General features: G+C 35.8%; 2 protein-coding genes across 3 annotated transcripts in view; both read left to right on the top strand.

Annotated features, from left to right (window-relative positions):
- Positions 1–9,557, top strand: part of LOC131825249 (transmembrane protease serine 11G-like) — a 33,423-nt gene extending 23,866 nt beyond the window's left edge. The window contains exons 6-10 of the mRNA XM_059164850.1: positions 974–1,012; positions 1,903–2,074; positions 3,213–3,472; positions 6,292–6,434; positions 9,396–9,557. Of these exons, the coding sequence (XP_059020833.1) occupies positions 974–1,012; positions 1,903–2,074; positions 3,213–3,472; positions 6,292–6,434; positions 9,396–9,557 (776 nt within the window). The remainder of the gene's footprint in view (positions 1–973; positions 1,013–1,902; positions 2,075–3,212; positions 3,473–6,291; positions 6,435–9,395) is intronic.
- Positions 9,558–17,198: 7,641 nt separating this feature from the next.
- The window catches only part of TMPRSS11A (transmembrane serine protease 11A), a 58,655-nt gene continuing 51,587 nt past the window's right edge, over positions 17,199–24,266 (top strand). For both annotated transcript variants that reach the window (XM_059160112.1, XM_059160122.1), the window contains exon 1: positions 17,199–17,442. In XM_059160112.1, coding sequence (XP_059016095.1) covers positions 17,432–17,442 — 11 coding nt within the window. In that variant the 5' untranslated portion in view covers positions 17,199–17,431. The remainder of the gene's footprint in view (positions 17,443–24,266) is intronic.

The raw sequence follows: 24,266 nt of genomic DNA on the forward strand, positions 1-24,266 counted from the left end.
AAAATGATCATGGGAAGAGCATTTCTGCAAGGAGAGACAACTAGAACAAAGACTGCAGGAATACCTTGGCACAGTCAAGAAACAGAAAGGCTAGGGTGGCCGCTGAGTAGTGGCTTCAAGCAAGAACAGTTCAATATGACCACAAAGACATAAATAGGGACCATGTCATATAGCTCCAGGTAGGAATTCTGGGGTTATTATAAAGATCAGGGAAGCCACTAGAAATTTGCTGTTATTGGCAAAACCTAATTCTATGGGGTTTTTTCTAAGAAACACATAAACATAAGCTGAGTTCCTAGCAGATGAACACAATGTTCCTCTTTAGAGTCTGACTGAAAGATTCATTAATTTGCAAGCTTACCAAAACTCTACACTGGTTTTCATCTTAACAGAAACATGGATTTGGATTACTTATTATACTGTCTGATATAAGGAATAATTCATATAATTTTAGGGAATATTCACTGATCATGCTTCCTTTTGTTTCAGTTTATGATAAAATGACTAATATGTATTGAGGATTTGTTATTATACTAGTAGATCTTTATTCCAGTTGGAGCCTCTGTGGAGATGTCAGCATCTAAGATGCTTTGAGGACAAAAGGAAATGGTATCCACCAGATAATAGTACATATATGAAAGTAGTCCTAGATCCTCTTCAGCATAACCTGCATTTTAATAAATTGGTATGGCTAAATTAATTAGATGTAGTCCTCCTTCCAGACAAACAATATCCTTCTCAATGCCAATGATCTTAAAATTATAAACCAGGATTTTCCTAGAGTCCACAAATAGAAGAAAGAATTTACATCCAGGCCTCTCCTTTTTGTAGGAATTTATTTTACTGTCTTTAAGAAATTCCTGAATAATTCAGTTCATACTAACCAGAAACACTCATGACATGTAAGCATAGTATTGTCAAATTATAATTGTTCCATTACTGAGCAATCATCTTGGTTGTTTTTTTTTTCCAGATATGAATGAAGCAGAAGCAGAACACATTCTGAACAGCTGTAAGTTTGAGAATATCACTGCAATGTTTGCAAATCAAATTCCAGAAGTCAAAATACTGCTAGAGTTTCTCTATCCCCACGTTTACTATTTCTCCAAACTATATAATATCTCTGAATGGATGCGTGACTTAACTCTCCATGATGGGAAAAATTACTACTAATAACTGGGAATGTTTATGTGAGAATAACTTGTTATTCCTCACAGGAAGTTTGACAACTTCTTTTAACAATTCCCTATCATTTTATCATATTTCTTTATATTTGGCTCACTTTGTTAAAGTAGAAAACCTTGCTTAGAATTAAATGACACCCATTAATGTTAATATGTGAATTTTGACACTTAAGTTATAGTAGGGTAATTGTTATAATATTAGAAAAGCATTTTAAGTGTACAAATGGTATTTTCCTGCAAAAATAGTGTACTTTTGACACACAAAATTTGTCAAACATCACTGGGATACATCATCATACATAAGAAAATGACCTAGAAAGATATATAAAATAATAAATAAATTAAAAAAAAAACCCTTAAGCTGAAGTTGTTGTAAATGTACCAGGGAGGACATTAAATAGTTTACTTTTTTAAGTCAATACTTTTTCAATGTGAATAATCACTATTTTATTATATAATTTCAATTAACTTTTTAAAGGCAAGGTAAACCTATTAGTGTTTCCATCTTTAACTATGTGCCAAACACGCCCACGCATGTTTATAACTCTGGTTATAAATAACCATCTTATAGCTATACTTGTGAGCATAGCATAATGCTTAGAAAAGTTGAATCTCTATGTAATATACCTAAAACAAATGTAATGCTCTGTGTCAGCTAAAATAGACAAGTAAAATAAAATAAAATATTAATAATAACTACCTTGTTTCCTTCTGACAGGTTGTGGACGAGGGAGGGAATTTCCATCTATGGAAAGAATTGCTGATGGTTATCCTGCAAAGAAAGCTGATTGGCCATGGCAAGCCAGCCTGCAAATGGACGGCATCCACTTCTGTGGAGCTTCTTTGATCAGTGAGGAGTGGCTCCTGACCGCTGCTCACTGCTTTGACATGTAAGTCCTCAGTCTGTACCAACAGGATCACCAATGTCACTTTCTTTTCTCACCTTCATTTCCTATAATTCTCGTTCCTTTTTCATTCTTTTTTTTTTTTCAAAGATTATTTATTTACTTATTTGACAGAGAGAGCATGAGCCGGGGGAGGGGTGACTCCTCACTAAGCAGGAACCTGATATGGGCTCTACCCCAGACCCCAAGACCCCCATAACCTCAAGATTATAACCTGAGCCAAAGGCACATGCTTTCATTCTTTTACGAGCATCTTAGTCTCCCAAAGAAACTCATGATTGTGAAGCAGGCTTAGGAACAGATGATAGTTACTGAAGAAGAGTAGAAAAGTTAGAGAAATCTTCATTTCCAACTGAAAATATATTCCCCGGAATATATTTTCCTAACTCTAAGAACAAGTCAATACTGTCAAAAGTTAAACACACTCAGCAGTTTTCCTAGGATATATTGAGATTTTTTTTAAAACTCTGCTAATACAGTATCTGAACCCACGAATTTACATCAGATTATCCCACAAGACTATCTTTAGGATTGCAATTTTTAATCTTTTTTGAAGATTTAACATATGGATTATATGGAGATAATAAAGAGATAATAATGACTAGGGAAATTCATAAAATATGGGAAAATATTCTGGGTAAAATGTTAACTAAAAAGAAAAGATAAGAAAACAATATACAAGGTGTGACTCCAGTATGACACCTTTCACTCCCCTCTTCCCTTTTCTCCCTCTCTTTTTCCCCCAAATAACTGAATGCATATGAAGGTATACATGTGTGTGAATATGTACATATGTCTAATTTTTATTTACTTATAGTCTCTTTAACAAATCTGTATTACTTTCATATCTAAAATAGCAATAATATTTTGTTCCCTTTAGAAAATACAAACTCCCCCTCAAAGGAAGTAACTTAAGCTACCTTAGAATGGGGGCATTTGGATCAGCTAAATGAAAGAAAGTAGTCCTTGGGGGGGTGAAGCTTCAAATAAGGTGGGAAGACCCACCAATTACCACCTTAAACAATTTGCCCTTCTACCACCCCTATGTCTCATGCTGATTCAGAGTCCTGGGCAACTTTAGATCAGAAATGAATCAACCATAATCCTTTTCATCTGTGATCAGTTACAAAAACCCCAAACTCTGGATGGCTAGTTTTGGAACAACTCTCAGCCCTCCACTGATGAGAAGAAAGATACAATCAATCATCATTCATGAAAACTATGCTGCCCATAAGCATGATGACGACATCGCTGTGGTGAAGCTCTCCACCCCTGTCCTATTTTCCAATGATGTGGGCAGAGTCTGTCTCCCAGATGCTACTTTTGAAGTCTTGCCTCAGAGTTCAGTGTTTGTCACTGGATGGGGAGCATTAAAAGCTAATGGTGAGTATCTCAGTTAAAAAAAAAAAAAAAAAAAAAAAAAGCTAAGCAAAAAATGCAAACCTATCTTCCATTTGAATGGAGATGTAAAATAAAATTGAAAATCACATATTGAAAATTGAAAATCACATAATATTGAAAATAAGAGATGAAATCAAGATGTCCCTTGGAAAATATCACGAAACAGCACATAGAAAAATCTAGATATGGTGACTTTTGGAAACTTTGGCTAGAACTATTACACGGTATCTATGTTTAGTGCCTTCTTTATGGGTTACTTTGGAAATTAGTTATAACTTTCTTTTCAAAAATTTTTCAAGCATATTTTTTCACATTCCTTCTTTCTGTGGCTGTCTTCATATGCAGAGATTCTGCTATGGCTGCATGAATCTTAAAGTATGTAATTTGTGAGCAGTAATGATGATAAACTTCTGTAATGTGTCAAGCAGCTAAACAAAAACAGCCTTACACAATTATTTTAAATGGCATGTATGATGCTAAATATTAAATTGTGGCCCCTCCAATCCACGTAACTTTGGAGGAGTTTTTTTGCCTCAGGATTTATAAAGTTCACAAGTACGACATTTTACTACATTTACTAACACACAATAAAGTGCAAAGATAGATCTTTAGATCGTGATGTGAGTCTCCAGTTTCTACCTCTCTTAGGTGATCAACCTGCACATAGTCTAATCTGCATCTGAATTTCTGACTCTTGCTCCAGACTCTTGTTAAAAAGTTATAGTCTGATTTATGTACCTCCTCCAACTATAGCTTTTATCTACTGAGTCTTTGTCACTTGATTTTTATAGAAATATGCTTGCCTTCCATATGTACTTCAAAATTCTGAGACTGGGTCCAGCTTTTTGTACTATCATTATAATCTGAAAATTCTTTTCCTCATCTCTGGGGGGTCTGCCTTGTTTTGTAAGTACACAACCTAACCCTACACCTAAAGGAGCTTGAGAAAGAACAAGAAAGAAACCCTAAACCCAGCAGGAGAAGAGAAATCATAAAGATCAGAGCAGAAATCAATGAAATAGAAACCAAAAAAGCAATAGAACAAATCAATGAAACTAGAAGGTGGTTCTTTGAAAGAATTAATAAGATTGATAACCCCCTGGCCCGACTTATCAAAAAGAAAAGAGAAAGGACCCAAATAAATAAAATCATGAATGAAAGAGGAGAGATCACAACTAACACCATAGAAACACAGACAACTATAAGAAACACAGACAATTATAAGAACATACTATGAGCAACTCTACACCAACAAATTTGACAATCTGGAAGAAATGGATGCATTCCTAGAGACATATAAACTACCACAACTGAACCAGGAGGGTTTTAAATATGTAATTCTGAACTCTACAGTTTACTCCAAGAGCTTCCATTGACTAAAATTTGAATATGGGACAAAGCACTATCATAACTGATTACATCAATTACTTTGTAGCTCACAATAAAAATGTGAGATAGGTATCATTTTCTCATTTTACATGCGAGTAAAATGAAGCTTACTATGATTAAGTAAATTGCACAGGGCTAAATAGCACATAAATTGTGTGGTGTTCAAACTCCTCTATGTGCTGCCTCCAAGACCAGAGTCTTTAGCATAGAATTGCCCTGACTAGTTGATCAAACTGACAGCCCTGCCCTCCTTCCTCTTCTCAATTGTCTTTGAAACTGTTATAAACAGAGCACCCATCTTTATATGAAGGACTAACAGTGTTTAAAAGTTGCTACACTTGTTATATGCATGAATCATTGAATACTACACTAAATACTAATGATGAACTATATACTGGCTAATTGAATTTAAATTTTTTAAAAGATTAATTAATTAATTGATTGATTTTATAAAGCTGTTAAGGGGTAATGAGAACACAATGACTAAAACCATACAATACACAATGAAATGGTACTTTTCATACAACAAATCAATAAATGCATGGGTAATTAATAAAACACAATCTATTTCTTCTCCTGGTATTTGTTACTTACCCTGGAATTAGTCTGGATAGCCATTTAAGATCGAAGTAGACATGGTCTTTCTCATGAAACAATAGCATTCCATCTACTCAGTATTAAAAATTACTTTCTGATAGTACAACATTGCTCTATACTCCTCTTCCTAAAGGATTCTCAATTCCTGGTATCGCTGTATCCTTTTTAGAGTGAAGTAGCAGATTTCCAGGTAAGGTAAGGTGAACTACCACAGATCATCACAGGTGGTGAGAAATGCTTTCATTTAAATTTAATTTAAATCTAATGTTTAAATCTAATATTATTACACATTTAACTATGTGATGGTAGCAAGAATCATAACTGGGTAAGCTTTGGTTTTCTCATCTGAAAACGAAAATATTCTTTTTTTTTTAAGATTTTTATATATTTGACAGAAAGAGATCACAAGTAGGCAGAGGGGCAGGCAGAGAGAGAGGAGGAAGCAGGCTCCTTGCTGAGCAGAGAGCCCAATGTGGGGCTCCATCCTAGCACCCTGAGATCATGACCAGAGCTGAAGGCAGAGGCTTTAACCCACTGAGCCCCCCAGGCACCCCTAAAAAGAAAATACTCTTATCTATCTTTGTTGGTTATTGCAAGGATTAAGTAAGACAGTGGAAGTAAATGTGCCAAGAATGGTACCTAGCACATAGAAGACACATAAGAAATAGAATTTGAACCTGAGCACTGTCACTAAGCACAGAGTCAACTTCAAGACATATTTTATCACTGATCCATCCTTTTTAAGATACAATAATTAACTATCATAAGCAACAATGTGAAGATTCTTCATCTATTAATTTTTTTTTCTTCTCTAGGTCCCTTTCCCAATACTCTGAGACAAGTTGAAGTAGAGATCATAAGTAATGATATATGTAATCAAGTTCATGTATATGGTGGTGCCGTATCATCAGGAATGATATGTGCTGGATTCTTAACAGGAAAACTAGATGCCTGTGAGGTAAGAATAGACTCAAATCCACAGAAGTGAATTTATTGACTAGAGGTGGCCATACTGACCATAACCAATGTCACTTCATATGACCCCCAAAAATTAAGTTGTGGAAGAGAGAGGAGAGTATAAAAAGAAGAAATAGGAGAACTATAAGAAATACTCCTCCTTTGGAAGTGGTGATGCAACATGGGGGCTTAAGTGGGTAGGAGAAGAATCAATGAAACAAGATGGGATTGGGAGGGAGACAAACCGTAAGTGACTCTTAATCTCACAAAACAAACTGAGGGTTGCTGGGGGTAGGGGGTTTGGGAGAAGGGGGTGGGATTTGGACATTGGGGAGGGTATGTGCTTTGGTGAGTGCTGTGAAGTGTGTAAACCTGGTGATTCACAGACCTGTACCCCTGGGGATAAAAATATATGTTTATAAAAAATAAAAAATTTAAAAAAAATACTCCTCTTTTAACACCCTCCTATTTTCCAAAATCATTTGTAAAAAATGACCATCAGTTGCAAATTAGAACTTTAGTTGAAGAAAATAAAAAAAAAAAAAAAAACTGGGAGCAGATAATAGAAACCAAGCCAGAAAATCACACAATCATTGCTTCAAGTCACAGTGGTAACCACTTAGTTATATAATCCCTACTACTTATAAGGCACTGTGGAATGAGGTCTGAAGGTAACTCCATGGCCAACAGAAAATCATTTTACCAGTACTTAACCCTTTGACCTTTAGCAGTGTACATTCAGCTAGAATCGCACTGTTAGGAAAAAAATATATTTATCCACATTAATTCATATTAAAGTGCTACCTCACCAATTATATCTAAAAACTAATTAAATAAATAGCTTTTCCCCAAACCATACAGAACTTTAAGTGTTAAGCATTTAAGGAGAATATCAGTTTTAAATTCAGGCTACTTAAAAGACTAAAAGTAAGTAACTAAAATAATAAAGATTTGACATGCATCCAACAGTTTAACAATTCTTGAAAGATTAGGAAATGTCTGAGAATTTGACACATACACCAGCTTTTTCCTAAGTGTGAAGGTGGCACCATTGATCTGCCATTAGCTGTCTGGAATGTGATATAATAAGCGTTCATTCACTTGTTTATTCAGGGGTGGGGTTTTTTTGTAATTTGCAAGATAATGTGGCAATTACTGAAGGAAACATAAATATTTAAAAACCTACACTGAATCTATATGAATTTACGATCTAATAATATAGCACACAAGTAACAAAAAGAATAAAATCCTAGGATTTGGTTACATGTTCTAGAATACAAGATCTCATTCCACTCGCTTTACTTCCTGAGGAGAAGCAGAAACAATAGGGTGGCCCACAATACAACTGGGTCACATGACTCTTCAGCAGGAACATAAATCTGTATAAGAGCAGATGTTCTCTGCTGTTGGCCCATGCTCCCTTGCTTCCTTCACCAATTGCAGAGTAAAATACTGAGGACCTAAATTAGGATGTGGTCCTACAGGAAAGGAGCTGAGGAGCATGACTTTTAGTAGACCAGAGTTCTCATACTCTGTCCATTGATCCCTAAATGGTACTAAGAAGCATGGAAAGAAAAGGGAAGGGATCTAAAAGCACAAGACCCCTGGACTGCTTCATACAGGATCATTGTTCTTATAAAATAAATCTGGTAGTTTATATGTTTCTAGGAATGCATCCATTTCTTCCAGATTGTCAAATTTATTGCCGTAGAGTTGCTCATAGTATGTTCTTATAATAGTTTGTATTTCTTTGGTGTTAGTTGTGATCTCTCCTCTTTCATTCATGATTTTATTTATTTGGGTCCTTTCTCTTTTCTTTTTGATAAGTCGGGCCAGGGGTTTATCAATTTTATTAATTCTTTCAAAGAACCAGCTCCTAGTTTCGTTGATTTGTTCTATTGTTTTTTTGGTTTCTATTTCATTGATTTCTGCTCTGATCTTTATGATTTCTCTTCTCCTGCTGGGCTTAGGGTTTCTTTCTTGTTCTTTCTCCAGCTCCTTTAGGTGTAGGGTTAGGTTGTGTACCTGAGACCTTTCTTGTTTCTTGAGAAAGGCTTGTACCGCTATATATTTTCCTCTCAGGACTGCCTTTGTTGTGTCCCACAGATTTTGAACCGTTGTATTTTCATTATCATTTGTTTCCATGATTTTTTTCAATTCTTCTTTAATTTCCCGGTTGACCCAAAAAAAATAAATAAATAAATAAAATAAAATAAAATAAAATAAATCTGTAAGGGACTTCCATAGAATGTTTCATTTGAATGAAAAGTTCATTGCTAAAAGCTTTTAAAAATCATTTGTCTACACCTTAGGCTAAAGATATTAGGTAAGTCCCCAAGATTCACACACTTCAAACCAGTTCATGAGGGCTAGGGATTAAATCTTTATTTGGAAACAAAAGCCTGTCTGTAATAAATAATGCACATTTGCCTGGAGTATCCTTTGCATTATATTTCTCCTCTTAAACCTATTACTACACAACAATATAACATCCAGGACAGTTTCCTGTCAACTGGTGTGAGCGGTACAAGGTGAAATTCAAATTCAAGCAATTGATTTTATCTAGTTAACAGTACAGGCTTCATGGAGGTAACATCTAGTTGAGCCTTAAGGTCATCATTCATGTAAGAATTGTATACCTGAACTTAGGTTCAATTTGTGCTTCCTCTTTAGATAGAACAAAACTAAAAACTACACAAGATAAAACTGAAACCTTAGCTTGATTCACACTGCCCCCCAAATGAAGACATTTACACAGATAAGCAGAAGTTGTAAGATAAAAACAGAGATAATAAGTAATACACTTACTGTTATATTAATACTAACAGTAAGTAAAAATAGAATTCATTTTACATACCTTGATTTAAAAAATTAATTTAGTAGGTATTCCCATGCTCATTAACGTGCACTTTTTACTCCCTTTCATTTGTTTTATTGACAATGTACATTTCTTCTTCTCCAGGGTGATTCTGGAGGACCTCTGGTTATAGCACGTGATAGAAACATCTGGTATCTTATTGGAATAGTAAGCTGGGGAATAGACTGTGGAAAAAAAAATAAGCCTGGAATTTATACCAAAGTGACTCGTTATCGGGACTGGATTAAATCTAAAACCAACATCTAACGCAACAATCACCTCTACGTGCAAAATGTAAATGTGGTCTCTAGCAAATTGTGTTGAGTATGTGCTGCGATGTATACGGTCATTGAATTCAAGATGCAAATAAGCATGATCTGACAATAATCCTCTTAAACATGAGGAAGGCATCTTGTTTTACATCATCTGAAGTGTTTTGCTAACCATGAGCGTACAAAATACTGTCAGCTCCACAAAGAGCTGCCGTTGCTGCCAAAAGTCTCTCATTATCTCCTTGTCCTTCTTCCTGTTCCTAGTATGTACTACTCATTTTAGAATAATCCCGTTTAATCAGACAAGTGCCAACGGCTAAGCATTCTCTATTTTTTTCCCTGACAAGGCAGGCTACCCTTCCCTGACTCCACAGTTTGTATCTCCTTCACTAAATAATCCTCCTTAAGAATCTATAGGCTCACAGTACCAAATAAATCAAGGTAATTCGTTTGGACCAAAGCGAACCCAGACGATGGAGAGGCACTAGAGGTGAAACAGATTTACGAGATGGCATTACTATGAGTCCTTTCCCCTTTGCCCTCAGATGCACAGGTACCTGTTTCTGAAACTTGAAAACAATTGACATATACATTTACACCTAGTTGTACAGATTTTATCTTTTTTTTATTATGCCCAGTTAGCCACTGTATAGTACATCACCAGTTTTTGATGTAGTGTTCAATGATTCATTAGTTACGTGTAACACCCAGTGCATATCACTATACGTGCCCTCCTTAGTACCCAACACCCTGTTACCTCCTCCCCTCACCCACCCCCAAAACCCTCTGTTTGTTCCCCAGCGTCCATAGTCTCTGCTGGTTCATCTCCCTCTCTGAGTTCTTCCCATTCAGTTTTCCCTCCCTTCCTCTGAGGTCCTCCACGCTATTCCTTATGTTCCACATATGAGTGAAACCATATAATAATTGTCTTTCTCTGCTTGACTTACTTCACTTAGCATAATCCCCCCTAGTTCCATCCATGTCAATGCAAATGATGGGTATTCATCCTTTCTCATGGCTGAATAATATTTCATTGTAAATATGGACCACATCTTCTTTATCCATTCATCTGTTGAAGGACATCTCAGCTCCTTCCACACATTGGCTATTGTGGTGTGGACATTGCTGCTATGAACACTGAGATGCATGTGCCCCTTCTTTTCACTACATCTGTATCTTTGGGGTAAATACCCAGTAGTGCCATTGCTGGGTCATAGATCAGCTCTTTTTTTGACACCTCGGGGACACTCCATACCGTTTTCCAGAGTGGCTGTCCCAGCTTGCATTTTCACCAATAGTGTGAGAGGGTTTCCCTTTCTCCAGATCCTTGCGAACATTTGTTGTTTCCTGTTGTGTTCATGTTTGCCCTTCTAGTTGGTGTGAGGTGGTAAACAACTACCTAATATTTACTTTGGGACAATGAATAAATCTTGGGACCGAACAGCAAAACTGGAGACGTTGCCTAACCCAGTATCCTGTTCTACACTACCTAAAAATGCTTTTTTGATATTTAGGAGAAAAAAAGACAAAATTTCTGGGCCTTTTTGTTAGGTGGAAATGAGAAAGGGACTCCATGATAAGGAGCTATTTTCCATCTCTAAAAATGAGAGAAGCTCCAAACTTGATGGAGATTTACTTTCCACTTCTGCTTTATTACATCTTAATGCATTTTATTTTCTAAATGGTTTTACCTTCAATCAAATCCAGAATAAGTAAGGTACCCACAGAATAAGAAATCAATATGTTAGATATTCATAAATAAGTGAAAGGTCAATATAAAATTAGACATTCATAAACAATTTGATACAAGATTTTGGGGGACTCTGGGTGGCTCAGTAGGTTAAGCCTCTGTCTTAAGGCTAAGGTCATGATCCCAGGGTCCTGGGATTAAGCCCTGCAGCAGGCTCTCTGCTCAGCAGGGTTCCAACCTTCCTCTCTCTCTCTCTCTCTGCCTGCCTCTCTGCCTACTTGTGATCTCTGTCTGTCAAATAAATAAATAAAATCTTTTAAAAAACCAAAAAACAAAAAAAGATTTTGAAAAAGTCTTTATTGTCTAATATTAAAATTTCCTATTTAAAAAAAAAAGTCTGGCATTCTTTAAAATATGGTATTTTTAGAGAATATTCAAATAATTTAGAAAGCATCTTTGGAGAGATTTACCTTTTATGATAAAATAGTTATTTTCATATGTATTTAAATGTATATTTTGTGACACCCTATATGATTGGACTAGTTTTGAACAAAACTCAATCTTTTTCTGTGCTTCTAAACCTTTGCTCCCGCCATTACGATTAATTTGGCTAATGAAATAACTGTTGTGCAAGATTTTCTTCTGAGCTCTATATCAGCTGAGAGTCTCTCTTGTCCCACATACATAATATTATATTGTATGCATTAAAATATATTTATAAAATAAACTCAAACTCATTTTTTTGAATCATCACTATACTCCATTATACTTTCTCAGTTTTTGCCTACTGACATTAGTCAGAGATAATTCTATGTTGTGGGGGAAGGTGGCAGTTATCCTGTGACTTGTAGAATGTTCAACTGTATTCCTTACCTCTACACACTATATGCCAGTAGTAATCTCCACCAGTTGTAATAACCCCAAATGTATCCAGATATTGCCAAATGTCTCCTGAGGGGAAAAATCACCCAGCTGAGAACCACTGCCATGGGATCAATAGTCAGAGGGAAAAAAATCACTGTAAAAAATCTTACAACCACAATTTCTTTACATGGGTCTGAGAATCTCTTTCTTCTCCTTTTTGTTATAATGCTGAAAGAACGCTAAAAGACTCATCTATGATGATCACACATATCTAAACAATCTTAGGCAAATTAATATCATTTGGAAACTGAATCTGTTTGGGTGAAGGAGGCTGTTTATATAGATATATTGAGATAGATATCTATCTGTAGATAGATCTCAATCTATATAGATACAAAGAAATCTATATAGATTTCTCTTAGATTTGTCACATATCTAAATCCTGCATAATCATACCATGTATATTCTATCTAATATTCCCAGAATGTATAAATAGGTACTGCTGGAAAAGAGATTTACATATTCAGCTGAGGCAGAAATGCTCAGCCCATCATCCACTAACACAGCAGAGTGGAAAATAAGAAGTCACATAACATCACCATCTACTAAAAGCCACACCATCTGATATGGTAGCCACTAGCCGATGGGACTATTTTTATTTTAATTAATTAAAATTAAATACAATTAAAATTCATTTCCTCAGCAATGCTAATATCATTTCTAATAAAAAATAACCACATGAACCTAATGGCTACTATACTAAGTACACTGATATACATCATTTCTATCATCATCAAAGTTCTATGGATATCACTGGCCTAGAGCGTTATATGCAACTACTTACATAAATCACTTACTCATTCATCTAACAAACATTTCTGGAATTTCTATGCACCAGACATCAGGTATTCTAGACATTGGATATGCAACTATACATAAAACCAAGTCCTGGTTGCCTGGGTGGCTCAGTGGGTTAAGCTTCTGCCTTGAGGTCAGGTCATGGTCTTAGGGTCCTGGAATCGAGCCCCACAATGGGATCTCTGCTTGGCAGAGAGCCTGCTTCTCCCTCTCTCTATGCCTGTCTCTCTGTCTACTTGTGATCTCTCTCTCTGTCAAATAAGTAAATAAAATCTTTAAAAAAATAAAAAGTCCTATTCTCAAGACCACATACAGAGGGAGAAGTAATTTGATAATAGGTGTTGAAAATAGCAAAGCCTTTGGGGAGTATGGTTGGCCATGCATAGCGTGAGGACTTCTGGACTCTTCTTCCTCCAGTGTAATTGGCCCATTAGTAGAGAGGGTTCTTTCTATAAGCTATATCAGGGCCACCATAGACCCACAGGTAGATTGAAGTGGTCACAAATGGGTTTTTCAACCTTCCTTAGACAAAGATCCCAGAACTTCCTCAAATAATAGTATATTAAAGAATCCAAAAAAAGGTATTCTGTTGTTTTTTTTTAATAAACAGGGAATTTTTCACCCAGAAAGATATATTAATGACAACCAAACAAAAAAGTAGCAAACAATAGAGGAGCATCAGAGTGACTTAATCACAAAGATTAAAAGTTATGCGTCAGACATTTACTGGAGTCCCATCCTCAGATCTTAAACCAAGATCATAAGGATATGCAGTAGCACATCTTGAAATTAATATCAGCTATATATTCCTAGAGCTTCTAAAAAGAAATTTTAATTCTACAAAATAATAATTCATTTTCTAGGTTCAGCAAACTTATTCTGTGAAGGGTCAGATACTAAATATTTTTGGCTCTGTGAGACATACAGTCTCTGTCCCAACTACTCAGCTCTGCCATTATAGTGCAAAAACAGAAACAGACAACTTATGAGTGAATATGCATGGCTGTGTTCCAATAAAATTTTATTCATGGACCCTGAAAAAAAATCAAAATAATATTTTAAGCAATAAGTCAACCAAGTAAAACAGGACTGGATTCCACAATCTGTTAATATTGTTTCATTGTAGAAGAAATGTAGAAACAACAGATCCCTGTGATCCAAATTGATATTCATTAAAAACACTCTTAAGAGAGGCACTAAGAAACATAGACCAAATGTGTTACTATGCTGCCATCTCCTGGTATACATGATTTTTTAAATATACCTTATTGTAATTGCATTTCCATCTCTAAAGTTAGAAAGCTATTTTTTACAACATTGAGTAGTACATAAAAAAATTTTTCAATCTGAGGTAGTCAAAGTTTAAAATTTGCTATAGCCTATCATATTGTTCTGTTTATACAGATATAAAAAAATATACTTTATATAATGTAGTTTGATATACTTTATATAATATATACTTTATATAATATATTTATACTTTACTTTATATAATATATATACTTTATATAAATATATTTTTTACTTTATATACTTTATATAATATATAATACTTTATATAATATATAATACTTTATATAATATAAATATAAACTAAATTTATAATTTATATAATATATAAATATAAAATATAAATAAACTTTACATAACTTATAAAGAATTTTCCCCCTTTTTCAAAAATGACATTATCTTATATGCACACATACATATATACATACATGTATATGCACTACATGTATATATACATATATTCATTTCCTTAAAATATATATATATATATGGGCGCCTGGATGGTTCAGTGGGTTAAAGCCTCTGCCTTTAGTTCAGGTCATGATCCCGGGGTCCTGGGATCGAGCCCAGCCTAGGGCTCTCTGCTCCACAGGGAGCCTGCTTCCTCCTCTCTCTCTGACTGCCTCTCTGCCTACTTGTGATCACTGTCTGTCAAATAAATAAATAAAATCTTAAAAAATATATATATATATAAAATACACACACACACACACACAACTGTATACCATTTTTTGATATAGTGAACTACTGAGATCTATTTTTAAGGGCAAGCTTTGTGTCAAGAGCCATTCATATAGTAGATCTAATTGATAGAGATCAGAGCCTTTTAGAATCAGAGGCACCTGTGGGGGGAAATGCCATCTTCACCACCACATTCAGATGTGTGATAAGGCAAATTAATTTAACATCTGTGAGCTTCAGTTTCTATTTCTGTAAAATTGATTAAATTTGTACCTCCAAAGGGCTGTTGTGAAGTATAAGCATTGATGATAATGTCTGGTCCTTGACAAGTACTATTTGCACTAATTATCGTCTCACTAAATGGTTTTTCTCTTTTGATTATATATAAACTAAGGCCCTAATATTAAAGCTTAATATTTTGGGGGTGCCTGGATGGCTCAGTCAGTTGAGTGTCTGATTCTTCATCTCAGCGCAGGTCTTGATCCCAGGGTTGCGAGTTCAAGCACTGCATTAGTATTTCTGTAGCGCTTCCACTGCACAAGGCCCTACTCTAAGCATTTTACATATATTGACACCTTTACATTTCAAAAACCCTTACAAGGTAGTCACTAGTATTATTTTATTTTGCAGATGTAAAAACTGCTAAGATTTGAACCCCACCTCTGATTGTAGAGTCTGTACACTTAAAGCATTCTACAGTACTAAGATTATTTTTTTTAAGATTTTATTTATTTATTTGACAGAGAGCTACACAGCAAGAGAGAGGGAACACAAGCAGGGGGAGTGGGAGGGGGAGAAGCAGGCTTCCCGCCAAGCAGGGAGCCAGATACAGGGCTCGATCCCAGGACCCAAGCCAAAGGCAGCCGCTTAACAATTGAGCCACCCCGGCGCCCCATTGAGTGTACTTTCCCTAAGCGTTAGAAACAATGACCACTGAAAATCTTCATTTAAAGTAGTGTTTCCCTAGGTTGCCTGGGTCGCTCAGTCAGTTAAACCTCTGGCTCCATCTCAGCTCTGGTCCTGATGTCAGGGTCGTGAGTTCAAGCCTCTTAAATAAATAAATAAATAAATAAATAGAAATAAACTAGTGTTTTGCTTTAAATGGGTATCATTTGGTTCTAAGATTATAATCAAGGCTCAACACAAAATATATTCATACTGCATGTAGCTTTTAGAAAAATAAGGTAAATCTATATCTCTCAACATAGAAAGATCTCCAAAATATTGAGACAATAAACCAAATTTCCCAAGGCTGTATATAATGTGATACTGTTTAATCAATATTCATAAGTTTTTCTATGGGTATATGTGTCTCTGTGTTTGTGTGTATGGAAATGTTTAGTATGTTTTATAAAAGATTTATAAAAAGATGGACCTTTGGGATGCCTGGGTGGCTTAGCTAGTTAAGTGTCTACCTTCAGCTCAGGTCATGATCCCAGGATCCTGGGATCAAGTCTCATATCAGGTTCCTTGCTCAGCAGGGAGCCTGCTTCTCCTTCTACCTGTGCCTCCCCCAGCTTTTGCCCCCTCCCTCACCCCGACAAATAAATAAAATCTTAAAAAAGAAAAAAAAAGATGGACCTTAATAACATTATTTGCTTCTGAGGAGGAGGAAAGGAGCCATGATCAGGAAGAGGTCAGAGTTTCAGCCTCATTTTTAATGTTTCAGTGTTCACAATGAGCAGGTATTCATGTCTGATTGAAAACTTTTTAAAGAATTATTTGTTTCCCAATCTTCTTTTTATTTTCTTCATTCTGATAAATGTCTCTCTCTTGCTTTCTCTCTCTCTCTCTCTATATATATATATACATACACATATTGAAAGAAAATATACTTGTAATTTATATCACCTAAATATAAATGATAGCATGGGTATTTATTACATTAAATGATTTTGGGAAAAAATCTAGCTTGATATGATTTATTTGTGTGTACTCTCAGAAGCAGATATTTTTTAAAAGAAAAATGATTACATATATTAATAAATCCACTATAACCCTTTGATACATGGAGATAACTGTTGTTCAACAAAAAATTAAAACTATTTCTTGAATTATATTATGACTCTAGGTTTCAAGGCTACCTGGTTGTTTTTATTAAGAGTTTTTACATGAAGGTTTCTTTAAGGTATTTGTATATTTACCAATAATCTTCTTTAAACTCTTAATCCTAGTGCATTCCTAAGGTATTTCTCACTCAAATCCTTGCAACCAGTTTCTTTTCCTGTAACAAAATTAGTCAATACCAAAAAATATGTTGCTTTCTTGTTGCGACTATGCTATCTCTGGGCTGTTTTCTTCAAGCCATTCTTTGGGTTGAGGCTTCTCTGTTCAGACTTGTCTAACTAGTTTCATTTCAACTATTTGTAATTTGTTTTAATATCTTTCAGCCACAGACCTCTAATACGTCTAGGATGGCATGCAGTTGATTAGAAAGTCAAGCCCAGGGGCTTCAGACCTTCACGATCGTGTTCGTCCTCCTGCAGATGATGTATCGGTAAGTTCAGTTTTGTTTAGCAAATGGCTGTTTGCTCTACTTTCTGTCAGTGGCTGGATTCTCAGTAGGTCAGAGCATTGCCTGTGAAGTGTCCTGAACATATTCAATCTGATGGATCTTGTGAGATTTCAGCAGTTGCATTAATTAAACTCTGTAGTTGAAATCATTATTTTTGTTTTAAAAATCCTTCCTACCATTATTTCATGTTGCCAAGTTCAACAGCTGGGAATTTTAGAAGTTACTGAAAGACTGTATTACCTTATGCTCTGATTAATTCTGGTTTGGGGATGTTGGGGAAGGTGTTCATTACTTTTAAGGAAAGTCTTCTTTAAAGAATCTCACTGAACTTAGCTTCTATAGAGTTTCTCTTTTGCTACTTTTCTTCATGCCTTATAGTCAGTCCTGGGAACTAATGTGGATTGGAAGGTCCATAATTGCAGAGACACCTGCCTTCCTCATAGAAATCCCAGGACTCTATACATTTTTGTTAAACAAATGAATGAGTACAAAAATGTAAATGCATAGCATAATATTTTGCTAGAAAAAATGACTATTAAAAATGAATATTGAGGGCGCCTGGGTGGCTCAGTGGGTTAAAGCCTCTGCCTTCGGCTCAGGTCATGATCCCAGGGTCCTGGGATCGAGCCCCACATCGGGCTCTCTGCTCAGCAGGGATCCTGCTTCCTCCCCCCTCTCTCTCTGCCTGCCTCTCTGCCTACTTGTGATCTCTGTCTGTCAAATGAATAAATAAAATCTTTTAAAAAAAACGAATTTTGAAAGTCATTGAATTAAAAAATGCATATTTCATGCTTATGGAAGTCATGATATTGTAAAGCCGTAGTTCCCCCAAATTATTCTTTTAAAAATATCAAGGTCTCATGATTATAGATACAGAAAGTCCTCTTTTCTAATGAATATTTATGTGTTTATAGAAATGTTTTCAGTTTGGGATCTGTGGGTGGCTCAGTAAGTTAAGCATCTGCCTTCTGCTTGGGTAATGACCCCACCGTGCTGGGATGGAGTCTTGTATTGGTTCCCTGCTCGTCGGGGAGCCCGCTTGCTCCCCCTGCTTGTTCTCTCGCTCTCTTTCTCTGATAAATAAATGTTTTGATCTTATCTGAAAAAGAAATGTTTTCAGTTTAAGGGAAACAATTTGAGGAGTAATATTGGGGGTCAGTGCTATTGTTCAGGGTATCCATGACACTTGGTAAAGAAACACTCAAGTGGGAAACACTGAAGGTATATGGTTTCTTTAGGGTAACTTCAGAGGACACTCATCCAGGATTTGCAGGAGATAGCAGGTCACACTAACAGGAAGGCTTCAGGATCGGAAAACCGCAAATGTTTAATAATTACTATGACACCCTCCGTTTTACCTACAGTATTTCTACAACATATTTTACTGCCGCGCTCACCACTTTTCTCTACTAAAAAGAAATACAGTGTGTAAGCCTTCTCAAAATGTATTTGATTCATGTCTTCACTGTTTCTGCTACATTGAACCTCGGATCTCTTCTCTGTGAGTTTCAGGACCATCTCTACATTGCAGCGATAGTCCTTAGTGTTCAGACTTTGCTGTCAATAGCTGTTTGCATTTGCTTTTAGCAGTATACATGCCGCTACCCTTTCCTATAAGTTAAATAATTGGATGATTTATTCTCTTAAAATCTCAATTATTTCCCATATAAGAGATAAAATACCAAAGGACCTCATCTGAGGATTACTATCCTATTCCCAGAGGTCTGGCATCATTCTCTTCCTACATGTCATTTTTTTCAGCATTGTTTATCAATAAATGCAAAAATTGGGTTCCTCTTCTTTATTATCATCCTCTAGAGAAGAAGATAGTCCTGGGAAAACCTTTAAAAATATTGATAATTTAAATTTTAATTTCATTTTGAAAACTCATTTCAATCAACTTGTTAATTTGCCAAGTTTATTCTCTAATTTATTCAAAAAACTCTATCTTCAGGGTTAAAACCAAATTAACAAAGTAATAGCTCCATGTTACTTTCTGATCATTCAATTTTATATAAATGATCAACTAAACTTTATTATTTGGCTCATTTTCAACAAACTCATAGTGGCATAGATATGCTACATATTAGCTTCTTTAATTCTTACAACAATCCTATGATTAGGTGCCATTATTATCTCCACTGTATAGACGAAAATATAACTGGCCCTACATCCCAGCTGAGGAGTGAGAGAGTAAGGATTTGTGGCAGTCCAGATCCAGAATCTGAGCTTAACTATTAGGATATCCTGCTTTTCCCTCTTTTTAATAATTCCCAAGAGAAATAACTTTTTGTTCTTAATGTAAAAAACTGAGTAAAAGATTCATAGTGCTAAGAAAGATTCACTCCATAAGGCTTTGTACATAATCAATAAATTGAAATATATATTCATATCATTGAGAGTTAAAGGCGACTTATAGCATCTTCTTTGTTCTGCTTTTCCTCCTTTCCAATTGTGTGGCATACCAGGAATAATGTACTTGTAGCTAAAGTAGGCAGGCTGGCAGATATGCTTATAGAGTACTTGGAAACCCAGATGTTAGGAGTTTATGATCAGATAAGCATATGAATCCTTAGTGGGTGGCGGCTAATTTTTAATTATTATAATAGCATCTGTCATTTATTATCTATTTACAAAATGTGAATCGTTTTCTATATATTATCTCACCTATTATTTACAATCCTCATATGAGGATTATATATATAATATATCACATATATTTATGTATATATAATATGTAATATATGATATTTTAACATATATATTTAATATATATTATATATTAAAATAAGGTAATAGCTATTACCCTATTTTAAAGAAAAAGAAAGTTGCCGCAGATCATGGTTACTGACTTTAAACTGAAGCTATCCACACCATCCTATCCCCAATACATTCACAGCTGGGCCTGTGAAACATCTTGAGCACTGACAACAGACTGAGCCGCTGGGGGTATGAAAGTGAGCAATGTTTGAATGGCATACTACTAAAGGCTTTCACGCTCATTATCATCGCGTTCTGGTTACAAATGGGACAGAGGGCCTGGATGTCAAAGTCATCAGGTCTTCCCTTCCCTTAGCTCCACTACCTGTGTGGCTTTGCCTCTCTAATTTCCTCATGACTGAGCTGGGGAAAAGGTGTTAAGGCCCACTCCAAGAAGCTGCGACGACTATCAAAGCAGATAACTACCATGAGCCCTCCTGACCGGAGTAGGAACTTGATGTGTGCTAGAGTACTTCATTTACTCACTTTATTTCCTCACATCTCTGGGTAGCATTTACTATCACCACTTGGCAAGCAGAAAAACTGAAATTCAGAGAGGTTTCATAAACTTCTCAAGATGCATGTCAAAGAATTAGAAGCAGGGACTAAACCCAAAATCTTCTAACCCTAAATGGTAGAGCATATCCATAATACCAGGATGCTTGGAGAGGATTTGTCCAAGCAGGAGAAGACTTAAAGCAATTTTTTTTTTTTTTCATTTTTGTCAAAGGAAAATTCCCTGTGTTCTCCTTTACTGAACTACTAAACTCCTTTCCTATGCCCCTGCCACACTCACAACACTTCTGACACCAGCGAGGTGGGGTTTTTCTCCAAGAAACTCTCTAATTCAATTCTGGCATTAATGGAGTTAGCACAGACCCCACAGGTTAAGGGCTCAGTCCCATAAGACTACTCCTGCCCCCACTGCAGACAGAAATCACAAACCCAGGTTGTTTTAACCTGAGTACCTGACAACTGGATATAAATTGGAGCTTTCCACAATCCCCTCCTCTGGTTTGATTTATATGCCAGGATATCTCACAGAACTCAAGAAAATAGTTTACCTACTAGATTACCAGTTTATTCTAAAGGCTATTAAAGGATATGTATAAGCAGCCAAATAATGAGGTCCAGAAGGGTCCCCAGTGCAGAAGATTTTGTCCGTGTAGAACTGGGTTTCACCACCCTCCCAGCACATATTAACCCAGAAGCTCTCCAAACCCCGTACTACTGGACTTTTTATAGAGGCTTCATCACATAGGCAGGATCAATTATTAACTCAATCTTCAGACCCTCTCTCCTTTCCAGAGAGGATTATGGCAGGTGGAAGGCTTTTTTTTTTTTTTAAGTTATTTAAATTCTTGTTAGTTAACATATGCTGTAATACTAGTTTTAGGAGTGGAATTTAGTGATTCGTCACTTATATATAACACCCAGCGCTCAACACAAGTTCCCTCCTTAATACGCAATCACCCACTTAACCCATCCCCCATCCACTTCCCTCCATCAGCACTCAGTTTGTTCTCTGTAGTTAAGAGTTGCTCATGGTTTACCTTCGTTTTTTTTTGTTTTTTTTTTTTACCCTCCTTCCACTATGTTCACCTGTTTTGTTTCTTAAATTCCACATGAGTTAAATCAAACGATATTTGTCTTTCTCTGACTTATTTCACTTAGCATAATACACTCTAGCTCCATCCACCTTGTTATAAATGACAAGATGTCATTCCTTTTGATGGCTGAGTAATATTCCATTGTGTATATATACCACATTGTCTTTATCGATTCATCGGTCAATGTACACTTGGGGTCTTTCCATAGTTTGGCTATTGTTGATAATGCTGCTATAAACATCAGGGTGCATGTACCCCTTTGAATCAGTATTTTTGTACCTTTTGGATAAATACCCAATAGTGCAATTGCTAGGTGGTAAAGTAGCTCTGTTTTTAACTTTCTGAGGAAACCCCAAACTGTTTTCCAGAGTGGCTGCACCAGTTGTCATTCCCATCAGCAGTATAATTCAGTTCCTCTTTCTCCGCATCGTCACCAACACCTGTTATTGCCTGTGTTGCTCATTTTAGCCATTCTGACTGGTGTGAGGTGATATCTCATGTAGTTTTGATTTGTATTTCCCTGATGATGAGCAATGTTGAGCATCTTTTCATGTGTCTGTTAGCCGTCCATATGTCTGCTTCAGAAAAAATGTCTATTCATGTCTTCTGCCCATTTCTTAACTGGATATTGGTTTGGGGGCATTTAGTTTGATAAGTTCTTTACAGATTTTAGATACTAGCCCTTTACCTTATTAAGACATTTGCAGGTATCTTTTCCCATTCTGTAGGTTGCCTTTTAGTCTGTTGACTGTTTCCTTCACTGTGCAAAAGCTTTTTGTCTAGGTGAAGTCCCAATAGTTGATATTTGCTTTTGTCTCCCTTGCCTCTGGAGATGTGTCTAGTAACAAAGTGGTATGGCTAAGGTCAAAGAAGTTCCTGCCTCTGTTCTCCTCTAGTATTTTGTTAGATTCCTATCTTACATTTAGGTCTTCAATACATTTTGAATTTATTTTTGTGTATGGTGTAAGAGAGTGGCCCACTTTTATTCTGCATGTGACTGTCCAATTTTCCCAACACTGTTTTTTGAAGAGACTCAAAAAATTTTTTCCACTGGATAGTCTTTCTTGCTTTGACAAAGATTAGTTACCATACTGTTGTGGGTCCATTTATGACTTCTCTATTCTGTGTCTGTGTCTAGGTTCTCTATTGATCTCTGTGTCCATTTTTGTGCCAGTACCATACTGTCTTGATAACTGCAGCTTTGTAATACAGCTTGAAGTCCAGAATTGTTATACTTCCAACTTTGGTTTTCCTTATCAACATTACTTTGGCTATTGTGGTTCCATATAAATTTTAAAGTTGTTTGTTCCAACTCTGTGAAAAATGCTAGTGTTATTTTGATAGGGATTGCACTGAATGTGTAAATTGCTTTGGCTAATCCCTATTTGGTAGGGATTGCACAGAATGTGTAATTGCTTAGACATTTTAACAATATTTTTCTTCTAATCCATGAGCATGGAATGTTTTTCCATTTCTTTGTGTGTCATTTTTAATTTCTTTCATAAATGTTCCATAGTTTTCAAATCCAGATCTTTTACCTCTTTGGTTAGATTTATTCCCAGGTCTCTTATGAGTTTTGTTGCAATTGTAAATATGTGATCAAGTCCTTGATTTCTTGTCTGATGATTCATTACTGGTGTATAGAAATGCAATAGATTTATCTACATGGATTTTGTATCCTGCAACTTTGCTGAATTTGCTAGCAATTTTTTTGGTGGAGTCTTTGGGCTTTCTACATAGAATATCATGTCATCTGCAAATAGTGAAAGTTTGACTTTTTCCTTGCCAATTTGGATGCCTTTTATTTTTTTGTTGTCTGATTGCTATGGCTAGGACTTCCACTACTATGTTAAATAATAATGGTGAGAGAGGACATCCCTGCCTTATTCCTGACCACAGAAGCAAAGCTCTAAGTTTTTCCCCATTGAGAATTATATCAGCTGTGGGTCTTTCATGTCTGGCCTTTCTCATGTTGAGGTATATTCCATCTACCCCTTCTTTGTTGAGGGTTTTTATCAAGAATGGATGCTGTATTTTGTCAAATGATTTTTCTGCATCTATTGAGAGGATCATGTGATTCTTATTCTTTCTTTTATTAATGTCATGTTTCACATTGATTTATTTGCAAAGATTGAACAACACTTGCAGCCCAGAAATAACTTCTACTTGATCACAGTGAATAATTCTTTTAATGTACTGTTGGATTAGATTTGCTAGTATCTTGTTAAGAACACTCACATCCATGTTCATCAGGGATGTTGGTCTGTAATTCTCCTTTTTAATGGAGTCTTTGTCTGGCTTTGGAATCAAGGTAATGCTGGCCTCATAAAATGACTTTTCCTTCCATTTCTGTTTTTTCAAACAACTTGAAAAGAATAGGTATTAATTCTTCTTTAAGTGTCTGTACAATTCCCCTGGGAAGCCATCTGTCCCTGA

Source organism: Mustela lutreola, chromosome 1 (genome assembly GCF_030435805.1).
Source record: "Mustela lutreola isolate mMusLut2 chromosome 1, mMusLut2.pri, whole genome shotgun sequence".
Classification (NCBI taxonomy): domain Eukaryota; kingdom Metazoa; phylum Chordata; class Mammalia; order Carnivora; family Mustelidae; genus Mustela; species Mustela lutreola.